At 39.2% G+C, this 15,039-nt stretch overlaps 1 protein-coding gene across 1 annotated transcript in view; it reads left to right on the top strand.

Moving 5' to 3' along the window:
• LOC111868460 (protein transport protein Sec61 subunit alpha) overlaps positions 1-12,675 on the top strand; it is a 30,978-nt gene extending 18,303 nt beyond the window's left edge. The window contains exons 6-9 of the mRNA XM_033753066.1: positions 434-606; positions 5,120-5,260; positions 9,998-10,246; positions 11,853-12,675. Coding sequence (XP_033608957.1) covers positions 434-606; positions 5,120-5,260; positions 9,998-10,246; positions 11,853-12,116 — 827 coding nt within the window. The 3' untranslated portion in view covers positions 12,117-12,675. The remainder of the gene's footprint in view (positions 1-433; positions 607-5,119; positions 5,261-9,997; positions 10,247-11,852) is intronic.
• Positions 12,676-15,039: the final 2,364 nt, after the last annotated feature.

The following is a 15,039-nucleotide window of genomic DNA, read 5'->3' as shown; positions in this document are numbered from 1 at the left end:
CATGTGAAGTATGAGTCAGCAGGTGTAATGTTTCACATGAATGGTGTCAGTTCAGAACTTTTGAAATAACTATATTGGTGAAATTCCTATAATATCATTTAAAGTAAACTGGGATACTCAAAAGAGATGAGAAGAAAAGCTTGAGGTTGTGACTTGTATGTCATCTCTGTTAAAGGTCATATGTCACATTACTTGTTTCTGGTTTTTTATCACTTTAATGTAGGGTACAAATCAAGATGGGTGCCTGATATCTTCTACACACACAAAGTTTGGACGTGGGTACTTGTGATGGAAGACCTTCATTGGATTTGGGTGGTCTGAAATCCAAGATGTGCACGGAGTAGTGGCATTATATGCAGGCCACCAGGTCCTTATGTAATTATATATGTAATGAAACTTTTGTTTAAGGTGTAATTTTATATTTTTTGTGTGCTTTCAGGTCGTGGCACAGAGTTTGAAGGTGCTGTAATTGCATTGTTCCATTTGTTGGCAACCAGACAAGATAAGGTCAGAGCACTTCGTGAAGCATTTTATCGGCAGAATCTGCCTAACCTAATGAATTTGCTGGCCACAGTTCTTGTGTTTGCCATTGTCATATACTTCCAGGTAAGTCTGCTTATCTGTTTATGGTATATTTAATGACGCCGTCAGTAGCTCAAACTGTATAGTGTTGATTGAGAGGATGATTAATGACTGAATTGAATTAGAATGAATATGGAAGGAAGCGGTAATGACGTAATGTTAGGTATTATCAGAGAATTTAACCAGAAGGACTGAGGAAAGCCACAAGAAAACTTTGTCAGGATAATCTGTCTCCAGGCTAAGAATTGAACCAACTACCTCCCAGATACAAGACAGGAGCCCTGCTCCACATAAGGTTTTTGTCTGTAATGTATAAGTAATAATTATCTTCACTTGGCTCTGATGTTTGTTTATGGTACATCAGCTATTGCAAGTGGTGTCAGGTGCATCTTGGTGACTTTGCAGTTACCGTTAATTTTGGTCATGCTGCCCCACCACACTTTGGTTTATTATAATCTATATGTTGACTATGTATATGCCAAACATGGGTGTCAGCTGTAAATATGGTGGGAGTTATATGATGCACAGCTGTTGTTAAATGGAAAGTTGCATTTAAGGATGTAAGGTTTACGATTTATGCTTCACATATAAGACAGTCCCAAGTTTTGAGGACTCTTTTTAAGCTTAAAGGGTTGTCTTACCAGTATGTATTTATGACTTAGTACCAGTATCAAAATTTATGATTATACTGAAAAGATCAGGTTAGTTTGGTATTTTAAATTGAGTTATTTTTTATATTTTATGAAATATTTGAGGTGACTGATGTGGTTTGTATGTGACGATGATTGTAAGGGCTCAGTATACATTGATGCAAGTGGCAATACATGTATCTTGATGCAGGTTGTAATGTGGGGATGTTTCAGAGTTGTGCTTCTGTCAGTATCTTACCATCAGTGACATACCCATAGAAGCTGACACTGAAAAGTTTCATGAAACATCGTGAAGCATGCGATTGCCACTTTTATCAACATGTATGGAGCTGTTTAATTGAGCCTGTATGTTGCAACTTCCAACAAAGCACCTTGCTGTGTACTGTGTACAGGGAGGCTGTTGCTTGGAAGAAGATAAAAGTGAACTAAAATGGGTGAGACACTGATGGTTTTTGACTCATGTGCCTCAATCTTAGTTGAAACATAAGTCTTATTTTTGCTTTTAATCTGATTTCCTCAGTTTGATAATTTTATGTTGCCTCAGTTGTTCAGGTTGACTCCAAAGAACACTGTATTGCATGACCAGTGTGTAGGTGGCCCTGAACATCCACAGATGAGTCTTAACTGTATTTACCTGAATTTGGGGGGGGGGCTTCAGAGAATAACTTAATTCAAGAAGATGTAGCCAATTTATCCCAGAATGTGGTTGCTTTTCTTGTCAGTATTGCAGTATCAAAGAACTAAGAAGGAATGACACTCAAGAAATTAAGGTATATGCACATAATTAAAGATACATCACAAAAATTGCACATTGTTTTAACAGCCTTGGCTGCCATGCCTTTGTGATTCTGTTTATGATGAATAATATATAAAGCCACTGAGTTGATTGTTCCCCGATGAATTTCACAGTGTGTGATAATGCTTTATTGGAAAATTACCTGCAGATATACAGACTGATGTGTTGTGAATGAAATATGAAAATCTGAAGAACTACAGTAGAATCATGTCATGAACAAAATATGAAGCATTAAGTGACTGAAATATGACAGCCTCTGTGGCCTAGTGGACAGAGTTCTTGGCTACAGATCCAGAGGTCCCAGCTTTGATTCCCAGCGCTACCAGATTTTCTGAGAAATAGTGGATCTGGAATGGGGTCCACTCAGCCTTGTGACGATAATTGAGGGGCTACTTCAATGGAAAAGTAGCGAATCCAGTCTAGAAAACCATGGGGATCCATTGCGCTGACCACGCAACCCCCTCAGTCTGCTAAGTTTGGTACTAAGTACACCAACAAGTGCTGTCACTTGGTCAGTATAGTTTGCTTGCAGAGTAAAGGCCACAGAGTTATTGTTATTATTAAGTGACTGAAATGGACTCATATGAGAAGTGTTCCTTAAGTAACACACCTTCTATATATTGCTCTGTTATGGATGTTCAGCAGAAGAAGAAAACTGACAGATCCTTTATTTCTTCACATATCATATCAGAGCAGTTGATACTTTTGTCGCAGCAATACATCTCATATTTGAGTTCCATGGTGAAGAAATCAAGGCTCAGTGTTTGAACCTAACAGTGCACCTCGACTTTCACCATGTTCCAAAATGATTGAAGTGGGTAGGCTTAGGGTCTGTGCTGTATGGTGGATGCACAAGACATTCCTGTTGAAACTGCTTCAGGAATTTGTTGTGATGCAGATTACATGGGTTGGGCATTGTCTTGGAGGAGCATCACTTTCTGGGAAGATCGTTGTGTCCAGAGTTGCTTGGTCAGGCATGAGAGATAAAATAGACATTAATCACTTCCATACCACTGAAACACATCACATCCCCCAGGAAAAGAAGTTCAAGAACTTTGTAGCCTGGGAGAATGTACTGATGGCATTTTTGGATGTGTACCGCTTTCTTATCTGGAATTGCTGGACCAAGGGACAGTATAATCGCACTGCTGTTGCACAATGCTGCATCACTTTAATAAAACAGCCCTGATAAAATGAACCATTTTCCACTATGGTATTTGTCCCCATACAGCTCATGTTGCAGCTCAAACATTGAAGCAATTTAAATGGGAATTTGGGAATGGCTTCTGACATGTGGTGGAAACCAAGGTACAGTTGTGTGTAAACACACTAAGATCTGATTCATTCTTTGTCAGACTCGAACAGCTTTGTATGCTGCTGTGACAAACATCTCACTCGCCGTATGATTATATGGAGAATTAGAGGGTCTCTTTGTTATTATTCATTTATATGTCGTTGAAGTAATCAGAAATCTTGATCAGGAGAGAATATTCAAGTGTGCTTAGGTGGTGTTGCTTTTAAGTGCTAATGAGGTATGACAGACAGGCTATCAGATACAGATAACTATTGAGTTCTGTTCAGTATCAGTGGCATTAGTGTGCTTGTCAGTTGATGTCAGTGTGCCCATAATCATCTACTGTAAATGGGTGAAGTTTGTGATGAATAAGTCAGTATAGGGACAAGCGAGCACAGTATACTCATAATCACGTGCGCACCATTTACGAGACTTCGCAACTGTGTTTAGCTCCTATTAAGTTCACTGTATAGCTGTAAGCACAAAAGATTTGAGAATAGCTGATCAGAATTTCATGAAATTTTATATTTGAATTCTGTGTGAAGAATCATTTAGCCATTTCAGTTTTCATTTAGGTTGGAAAATTTTAATTGACATATTATATGAAGGCATACCTGCATTTTGGCATGTATTTCAAGAACAACATTCTTGGAGCAAACAGTGTTTTGAACACAAATTGTAGAGGAAAATCACAAGTTGAATCTTATGTATACATTTCCAAATTTTTATATTTAGCAGTCACTATGTTCTCCAAGTTACACCTGAAACTTGGACTGTCCATTTTTTTGTATATTTGTGTGTATTTTCCCCTGCATTAGGATGGATGATCAGAGTATACTGTCCTGAAAACATATGAAATGGGTAATTTTTTTTTAATTCGCTTAGTGGGGGGTGGAGTCCAGCTGGGTCCACTCGGCACGGTGGCCACTGATTGGCCTATTGTACCTGCCCCGGGTGATTATGATGATGGAGAATTTGGTGCAATGAAGATTGGCAGGGGAAACCGAAGTACTTGGAGAAAACCTGCCCCAGCGCCACTTTGTCCACCATAAATTCCACTTGACCAGACCCGGGATCGAACCTGGGCCACCACGGTGGGAAGCCAGTGACTAACCGCTTGAGCTATGGTGCGGCCACCTATGAAATGGGTAAAGTTTTGCTTTCATAATATTAGAATGTGGACCGCCCCTGTGGTCTAGTGGTCAGAGTTCCTGGCTACAGATCCAGCGGTCCCAGGTACGATTCCTGGCTACAGATCCAGCGGTCTCGGTTTCGATTCCTGGCGCTACCAGATATTCTGAGAAGTAGTGGGTCTGGAACAGGGTCCATTCAGCCTCTTGTTGGTAATTTAGGAGCTACTTGAATGGAAAGTAGTGGCTCCGGTCTAGAAAACTGAGATTAACGGCCATGGGGATGTGTTGCGCTGACCACATGACACCCTCTATCTGCTAAAGTTGGTACTACACCGAAAAGTGGCAGTCACTTGGTCGGTATAGTTCACTTGCAGACTAAAATGCTACACAGTTTTTTTAATATTAAAATGTGACTTCTTATGTGTGAAATCATTTGTGTAGGAAACATATGAAGCAGGTTACTGGGAACTTTTGGAGTGTGGGTCTTGAGAAAAGGTTCTATTTACTGTGAGAAAACTTGAGTGGGAACCTGTTAAGCAGGTTGTACTTTATTTTCTCTGTTGCAAGAAACCATGTGTGTATGCAGTCATTGAATAAATTAGAGGAACTATGAAGACTTAATGCAGGACGATCTTGAGAATTAAATGGAATTTGTTTCTTTTAGGGATTCCGGGTGGATTTGCCAATCAAATCAGCTCGCTACAGAGGCCAGTACAGTAGTTATCCTATCAAGTTATTCTACACATCAAATATCCCAATCATTCTACAGTCTGCGCTTGTGTCCAACTTGTATGTGATTTCTCAGGTAAGACAGCAGTTTTCTTCTTTTAACAAACATAATTCACAAAGAAGGGACTGTATAGTGAAGGAAAAGTTCAAGATTATGGAGTATTTATAGGTACCATCCTCAAAGCACCTTGTTGGATGCATTATACAGTGAGGTTGCTGCTGGGATGGAGATTAAATCAACTGAAATGGGTGGGGCATTTGTGTTTATCGCTTCTGCCTCAAGCTTAGTTGAGACAAATTTGACTTTGTTTTTAGTTCTGCACTTACATCGTGATCCATTTCTGATTTTACAGCATTTTGTTTAGTAATAAACTTCAGTGCAGTAAGACCTCAATTTAACGCTTGTTTGGGGTGTAAACGTCATTGTGTTGCAAGTCGAGAAAACTGTATATGGGAGTTCTGGGGAACTAAAGCCAAAAATTTAAAACAAAAGTGAGGTGCACACACTTGTATATTTAGCAAAATGAAAATAGTAATTAGGAGCACAGATTACATAATGTGTACAAGTAACCTGATGATCAGTTATTACAAGATTAATTTCACTACACCGAATTAAAATTAAATATCATTTAGCATTAATTTCCAGATATACAGTACAGTGTTTCAAATATATGAGGGCTGTTTTAAGCAAAATTTGTATGCGGATTGTTCTGGGAACAGGAGCAGAGAACATTAAAAGAAGACTCCATGCACATTTAGGCAGGCATCCCAGTAAGGCACCAGACACTGATCTATGCTGCAACAAAAATTCCTGAGCTTTGTTTGTAACTACTGCCCTTCAGGTCTCCATGCACTTCAACTCTAAAGCCTTCAGCGCATTTCTTAAGGAGGCCAAATACACAAACCAGTTTAATTTGTCATTGCTGTGCCTTATAAAGCAGTGCTTTTCATTCATGTTGACGGTTGTTTGGTTTGTATTGTGTGTTTTATGTTTTGGTGCCACTTCTCTGAAGTGCCAATATCTGCAGCAGAACCTTCACCATATGGCTTGTCATCTGATTGTTAAAGCAAGCCATTGAAATACTGCAGTTCAGTTCTCAGCTCATCACTGTTTCCTTTGTTGTCTCCTTCACTGCAGGGCCTGTCACAAGCATATGGCTCTTTCAAATATTTGGTCAATTTATCATCTGATTAGTCATGTTCAGCTCCGTCGAGTCAACATATTTTATAATTTATGCTCCAAAAGCTTATTTTTATATGAAAGTCTGATCTTTCAGTTATGTAGACAGTGTTGAGAGTGGAACTGCATAAATTTGCACAGGTTCTGGTTTTTTTTTCTTGTCCCATTCTTGTATTATTTCCAGCTTTTCAGCTTTTGTGTTTCTATTGTGTTTTTCCTTATCATTTATCTCTGATGCTAGATGAACAGGAAAACCATAGCGTCTCTTTTTCACAGTCTTACATGCAAGACCACATCCCACAAGGCTTAGTCACTTTAAACGTTCACTACATGTTTCAGCCAGTATGGCCATCATCAGGTGTTAAAATCTTTTTAATGGAGAAACTGCTGTCTTCTGTTCTAATAAATAAATAAATGCAGGTCCCTTCAGTGTGCTTGTGTGTTGGAGTTGATGTGTTATGTTGTTCCTTGCTTGGAGCAATCACCCAGCAAGGAAGAACACAACGCACCAACTCCAAAACACAAGGGACCTGCATATATTAGCAACAGAAGACACCAGTTTCCTCATCAAAAAGATTTTAACACCTGACAATGGCCATATTGGCCAAAATATTTAGAGAACTTTTAAGCTTTTAAAAAGTTAACAAGTTTTGTGGGACATGGTGTTCCATGTAAAACTGTGAATAGTAGACACTAAGTGAAAAGTGCAACAGGATGCTACAATATAATATCAGGAAAACCATAAATAGGTGAATAATATACTGTAATATAAGAGCTTATGCATACAGAAACATTGTCACTTAAGGGTTGGGGTAGGAAGATGTGTTATTAATAGACTGGAGACTGGATGAAAAAATGTGGGAATACATTTTAAGAAACAAGTCTAGTGGATCGAATTTAGTTATGACAATGATAAATAAACAGAATAAATCATCATAATCATCATCATTATTCCCCTTGTGGGGGGTGGGGGGGGTTCTGAGATTTATAAGGAGGTGGTATGTTTCCCTTGCTGAGCATGATCAACCCTGCAGCAGGACATTTCAGACTCTTTCAATGATCTGGTGTGCAAATTAAATGTCAAGGGCCAGTAGACTTATTCACTGTACTACTGAGAACATCAGAACCATCAAGCCACTTTAAAATAGTATTATATGAAAGAATGGGGGCACACAGTAGTGTAGTTGGTTGAGGCACTATGCTACAAGCCGGAAGGTCTCAGGTCCAGATGAGGTCATTGGATTTTTTTTAATTGACCTAATCCTTCCAGCCGCACTGTGGCCCTGGGGTCAACTCAGCCTCTAACAGAAATGAGTACCAGGAATTAATTAAATAATTTTCCTGGGGAGTAAAGCACAGCAGGTGTGTAATGTTGACAACCTTACTGCCATCTTTGAGCCGATTGTTTAGATAATGTGGGACCCTCAACATCTCACAACCCTATGGGCCTTCATGGCCTGTTACAGGGATAGCTTTACTTTTACTTTTTTTTTTACTTATATGAAAGAATTCTGCCATGTCTCAATGTGAAATTCACACCAAAAACGTTGTTGTATCTGTACAGTTGATTTAGTTTTGAAGTGTGTTATCACTGCAAATGCATGTGGATTCACTGAACAATTACCTGTGGCTACTGAACTGCATACACAGACATGTGTGCATGCAGCAGCATGTTCCTTCACACTACCATCTTATTGCCCTTAGTAATGGTATGAAAGATGTTATGTTATGCTTCCATGACCATCCTGTACATTGGCATGAATATTGTCTCTGTTGGTGGATAGCCTACCTTATCCCCAACCTTTGTGCCCTCTCCCTCTCCTGGCATCTGTTCACTTAAGGTAAACTATTTAACACCATTTGGGAAAGATCAAAGGAGTGTACCGGGTATTCACAATAATACAGATGACATTTATACACAAATTGCAGTCTGTATAGGATTATAATTCTGAATTCAAAGTTCACTAACGGAGCTGTTGCCTTGAATTATAAATTAACCGTATTTCAAATGGGGTGGCTGTCACAACCATGCAAGATGTATCAGAAAGTTCCCAGACTAGGTCAAAGAGAAATGCTGGCTTCACTTACTCAATTATGGCTGCCATCTCCTTCAAAATAGTCTCCTTGGGAATATATTCAGAAATCCTATTGTCTTTTCCACATTTCAAAAGCACCGTGGAATTAATTTTCCATAATGCTGTTGAGTACCGCTTGCGATTCCCTTTGGGCATCAGACGTCCCTTCAATTCCATTTTCAATTTGTGAAACAAAGCAAAGTCACAGGAGGCTGAGTCCAGTGAGCAGGGAGGATGGGGAACAATAACCATGTTGTTGTTAGTCACAAACTCTGTAATTTTCAGGGACATGTGGGCAGATGCATTGTCGTGATGAAGGAGCAGTGTGGTGCATGTTCAAATTTTCTGTTAAGATTTCCTAACAAATTCCATGAGTGATCCCAACAGTTTCTGCGAACTCATGGATTGTTTGGCGAAGGTCTTTATGGATGAGCTCTGAAATTTTTTCAACATTTTCTGTTATTTTGCTGGTGCTTGGTCGCCCTGAATGTTTGTCATATTCATCTGACACTTGACTTGCCTTGAAATGTGAATGTCATTTGAAAACTGCTGTCCAGCTTAAAGAATGTCCTCCAAAAGCCCTGCGAAGCATTTCAGGGGTTTCGATAGCAGATTTACTGGCTTCACGCAAAACTTGATGCAGTCACATTGCTTGATCTTGCCATCCATCACAGACGAAACAAAAGACGAAGTGGAAAAAGCACTTGTGTAAAAACAATGCATGCTCACAGTGCAGTGTCACTTGGCAGACTGATGCAATAGGTTTTTGGAAGGGTGACCATGGCCTCCCCTCTCATCTTTCATCGAGGTAGTTACAACAATAAGAGTCTGGGAACTTTCTGATACCACCCGGTATATAGTCTTATTTTCAGGTATTGAACAGTATTTTGAATTAACTAATATGAAATTAACAGTGTTTAACATTGAGCATGGTATTTCTTGTCATAGTCTGTTATATGTAAAGCAGCGAAGTAGGAAACACAATGAAAGGGATTGAGTTATATTTGTATACCAGGCATAAAGCCATGAACAAGAAACAGTGAAGACAAAATCCTTCATTCCAAAGGTATTTAATGGTAAAGTGGCTGTGATGTTATTATTACATCATAGCACATCTTGTATCCTAATGGCTGGAATGAGTTTTGGCATTCTTCTGATTGCATGGCATTTTGTGGCCTGTTCTGTGTTGTGTCATGTTTTTCAGTCTGTATGCAAATTTGTCAAAATTCAAAACGAGTTCATTTGCCAGTGCATTGTATCTTTTGACCTTAAGGCTAACTAACACCAAGCATGATATACTGGCAAACACTTCATGAAAAGGTGTTGGTTTTATGTGTTAATTATTTGTGTTCACCAAGGTAAATTCTTATATGGCCCAGCAAACATCCATTTAATGAAATCCAGGGAACCATATTTTTTTGGGCTTATATGGGATTTCTTTAACACTGTATCTTGCAGGTGACCAAGCTGGTGTTTGTTGTGGTTAGTTCATTATGTGGAATACTGTATATTTTAAAATTGTAAGTTTTAAATTTATGTCTGTTCTTATCTACAATAGATGTTGGCAGTGAAATTCACTGGTAACTTCTTTGTGAACCTACTTGGAGTGTGGGCAGATGTTGGAGGTGGTGGTCCTGCGAGAGCATATCCTGTTGGTGGATTATGCTACTATTTGTCACCACCCGAGAACATTGGACACATCCTTGAAGATCCGATCCATGCAGTGCTATACATTATTTTTATGCTTGGTTCCTGTGCATTTTTCTCCAAGACATGGATAGATGTGTCAGGATCATCTGCAAAAGATGTAAGTAGAAAGTGCATGTGTCATGGTTGTTGAAGTTTAGAACCAAATTGAATACTGAGTTGTTAGACCACATGAAACTGTATTACAAGCCCTGCCTCAGTCTTGGTTCCAAGTTTCCAGTGACATTTTAGCTTCTCTTGATTCTTAACACTTTCCTTTAGTACCTTTACCATATTCATTATGAAAATCACCACAATTCAATTCAGCAGAAAGGCTTTTAGTATTGCAAACATTGACTGTCACTTTAGTACACCTCTCCTTAGAACTTGGATACAATTGTGATAAATTTTACCACCATTTATATCACTAGGTATTACCATGTGAAGCTGTTTACATGTGAGAAGATATGGCATTGCATGAGGTCACAGCATATCTTGCAGAGTATCAGTTTTCTCATTTGTGGGTTCCACCAAAGTACATTCATGGCAGTGACAAATCTGTTAGCAGCATAAAGAGTAGAGGTAATATGAGAAATTGCAAATGATGGTGACTCTGATATTGAATTTATGCCCATATGAATTTCATTAGAACCATCAGAAGACAGTAAGAGAGACTGGCATCATACAGTACCAATCCTGTAGTGCAGTTTGCATACCAAGGCAGTCACAACATTGTTACACCTGTCAGCAAAGCCAGTGTTTATGCCAAAACCAGGCACAAAATATGATAATTAGTGGTGACCTGTAAGAACTGTTACAATGTTTACCAGGACAATTACTAAAACTGTGCAGTTTGCAGAAGCCTGCATGGACAAGAATGTCACAATATGCGGAACTGTTTGAATTGTGATCTTGTTTGATGAATAAAGAAAGGTAAAGCTAGGGGAGGTCACTTTTTGACAGAGGCAAGAGGTACTTGTCTGCACTTGAGAGAATTGACATGCCAATATGGTATCGACTATCCACACAGCACATACTGGATCTGTATCGCAGGGACATCAGAGATGAAGCCAAAGTGCATCAACATGTATATGCATAGTGGTCTTTTTTTCTTTTTTTTTCTTTTATGGTGTGCTCTCCATATCCTACATCATCTAGTTTGTACTCATCGTAGAGGTCTAGAAAACATTCTCCTGTGTTCAAAAGAGAGAAGAGGAAATTGATATCAGTGAGATTGTGATCCATACTGATTTTGATGGCAGTGTGTCAGTTTTTGATTAATCTCATGTCTCACCACTGCTCCAAAACCATCAATACATTCCCTTAAAGACCTGGGGATAATGAAAAGGACACAGAGAAAAAAGATTGTTGTGTTGTGTACAATTCCTTTGAATCCTGAAGGCTGCTACACAAGGCTTCATATTCTCAAGCTCAAGTGAAGAACATGAGTGACAACATAACAGTTGATTTTAGCACATGATAAGAGTACATATCTACATATGAATTTTAAGACATGATAGGAGGGGGAATGCTTGAAATATTCACAATTTTTTCATTTGTGTAAAAAGGACAACAAATTGCATGATTCTCTAAAGGTCTGTGTCAGTGACTGATTCATCATATGTGCCAATGTATCACATAAGCACACTTCGCATCTGTGATGTTTAGAAACACTACTGTACATTGACACACAAAAAGTGCATAAAGAAATGTGTTATGTTTTGCAGGTTGCCAAACAGCTCAAGGAGCAGCAGATGGTGATGAGAGGTCATCGTGATAACTCCATGATCCGAGAGTTGAATCGTTACATCCCAACTGCAGCAGCCTTTGGTGGTCTGTGTATTGGAGCACTATCTGTCTTGGCTGATTTCCTGGGTGCCATTGGATCAGGCACTGGAATCCTCCTTGCAGTGACAATTATTTATCAGTACTTTGAAATATTTGTCAGAGAACAGAGTGAAATGGGTGGCATGAGTACATTATTGTTCTAAACATTAACCATAGGTTGCAGTTGTGCATTCAGTATGAGTACCCATGATTTGGTTGCTTTCCTTCAGCAGTTTCACCGAAAGAAATTCTGATAGGCAGACGAGGAGTATGTTGACTGAAGGCTTCAGATCTATGAGTATGAAGCATCTGGATGCACAGCTTTGTGTTGTGGCTATATGCAGAGAGAATTTAATTATTAAGTTATATTTTATGGATAAGTATGTCTTCAACCTCAACTCTGGATTAGAGATTCCTTTTAGTTCCATTTTCTCCAGAAGGAACCAGATCTGATTCAGAGGAATGTTTTAAATGGGCAGCCAGTTGCGATATAATGGCAAGTGGGTATATATTTGTACATTGTGAGAAGAGGAAATTATGCAAAGAAAGAAGATAAATGCATTTATATATATCACCTGCTTTCAGTGAGTTGTGAATTTGTAAGTATGGTAGTGAGGGTAAATCATTGGCGGAAATGATAAATGCTGGCTTTTGTGTGTTATAACACAGATTGACTAGAATGAGAGAATGGTTTAACATTAAAATTGTGGATTTCATAATTTATTCAGTGGACTTTTCTTTTCCTTTTGAGCTCTTTTGCTTGATTACCACTTTATAAATGTTTACAGATCAAACTACGGATCCATCCCTTGATTTTTTATGTCACTGCAGTATTATACAGTTCCTTAATTTCTATCTGTTCTCACGGTTTTCAAAGAGTATCTCATTTACAGTTAAAACTTCAAGGGTGTTAATAATTCCTAGCTTGTGCTTGTTCCATTTTCTCTGATATTTATTTAAGTATGGTTTAAATATGACATGCTTTCTTCACTACACTGTTATTGTGGCATGCCTCCATAAAGTTGGAGTATGTTTGGTACTGAAGCAAAGAAGATTCTCTGAAGGTGGTATCACTGTGCAGACTTATTAACAGATAAGCCATGTGGTTCCTATTTTACCGGTTGAAAGTTTGCTATGCCGAAGAAGGTATGTACTGGATATTTCTAAGCCTCAGATTTTTCATTCACGGTCATTTTGTGTAAATAATGAAGCCTCTGAAGAATGCATTTGAAAGTGTGAACATTGCAGTTTCCTAGTGGTTGTAGATTATGTTGGTGGGTTAACTGAAAGCCTTAAAAACTTTTTTGCCAGCTGATTTAGTGCAGATATTTTCAGTACAGCTTTTCTGTTTTCAGCATAGTCTCTTGTGTTAAGTACATGTCTTCCAAAACATCACTCATGCCTGGATTCCTCATGGAAAAAAAAATCATTTTGCTTCATGCCTAGCCACTCATGCACACCTCTTGCACTTCATCGAATTGGAAATTCTTTCCAACAAGAGCCTACCAGAGTGGCCCAGTGATATGGAAGTCACAAGGGGTGAAGTCAGGTGAGGACGACACAATGAATGTTGCTGCTCACCTCGGCTGTAACATCAGCAGTATGTGGCCAAGCACTGTCATGCAACATGACACCAGTACCTAGCAAGCTATGATATTTTGGTCTGATGTCTTTTCTGAGATGGTTCCTAAGGAGGTTTGCAGTACAAGGTACTGGTGACTGTGGCCCCCCTGGATGTGCAGTGCTCTGCAAGCGGGCCTTGGAGAACCCAAAATAGCACCAGCATCAGTTTCCCACAGATTCCAGCATGCAGAATTTTGTTGGGGTTTGGTGAGCTGAATGGCCCCCATTGTTTGCTTGCTCTTTTCATTTCAGGCTGGTGGTAGTGGATCAAACTTTCATTTGTGCACTTCAGGAAGCCAGTGCTATCTGTTTTGTATCATTGCAAATGTTCCCTGGCAGGCATCCATGGATCTTTTCTTCATTTTGGGAGTCATCTGTCTAGGCACATATCTTGCAGACATTTCTGTGGAACTGTAACTTGTCATGGATAACATGATGAGCTGAACCATGATTGATATCCAGCATAGAGGCTGCTTTGTTCACCTCAACACAACAGTTTTCCCTACTGGCACGTTCAGTCTGTGAAATTGCCTGTGGAATTTTGAGTTTCTTGCTTCGCCTGGTTATGTGGTATCCATGACAGTAAACATTCCAGTTTTAAATTTCCTGCTCCATTCATTGCAGCAGAGGTAAGCATGCCTTACTGCAGCTTCATGCAGTGATGGATTTTGATGGGTTTCTTACCCTCACTAACCTCCCCCCTAAAAGGATTACAGAATGCTGTTCGTCCTTCATGCGTGCTTCCAATACACCAGCCATCTTTGAATGCTCTGCTGTCATGAAGCCAATGTTGCGAGACCTACTACATGGTACATGCTTCTGACCTATGCTGACTACTTGCTCCATCTACAGCTGCACCCAGTAGGATCTCAGTTTCTCACTCTTTTAACGTTTTCATTTGACTTGTCCTGATGCTTTTTGTAGAATCTTCCGATACACATCTTTGTAAAATATCACCCAGTGCTAATTATTGACCAAACTGTTGCTTTCAAGAGTATGATGGGGTTGTAAATGCTGTGTAGGTCATTAGACGTCCACCAGTGCTTTTGGGGAACATGGCTCAGGTTGAAGAGTAAGACAAGCAAAAAATCAGGTGGCAAGGGTTTCCTGGTTGGCTTTATCTGTTCCTCTTGAAGATGGAGGCAGTACATTCTTCCAAAATGTCCGTTGAATTCTACTTATCTACACACCATTACACTCCAGATTATCATTTTCTTCATATTCACCACTATGAGAACCTCAGAGTCAACAGATTGTTACTTTGAATGTGTCTTCTAGAAACAGTATAGTTCACAAATGGCGTCTGTAGCAGCTGAAGGGTGCTCCTAACTGGACAAATCAGTCATTAAGAATGCAAAGAGCATTATGGAAACAGTTTTAATTGATATTATGTTATAAGAGTGAACATTTTGACTACCATTTCAGCATTCCTGATATAAATTATGGTTTTTGTTTGTGTTTTCA

This window comes from Cryptotermes secundus, unplaced genomic scaffold, assembly GCF_002891405.2.
Source record: "Cryptotermes secundus unplaced genomic scaffold, Csec_1.0 scaffold169, whole genome shotgun sequence".
Classification (NCBI taxonomy): domain Eukaryota; kingdom Metazoa; phylum Arthropoda; class Insecta; order Blattodea; family Kalotermitidae; genus Cryptotermes; species Cryptotermes secundus.
This window is presented reverse-complemented; position numbering and strand designations above follow the sequence as displayed.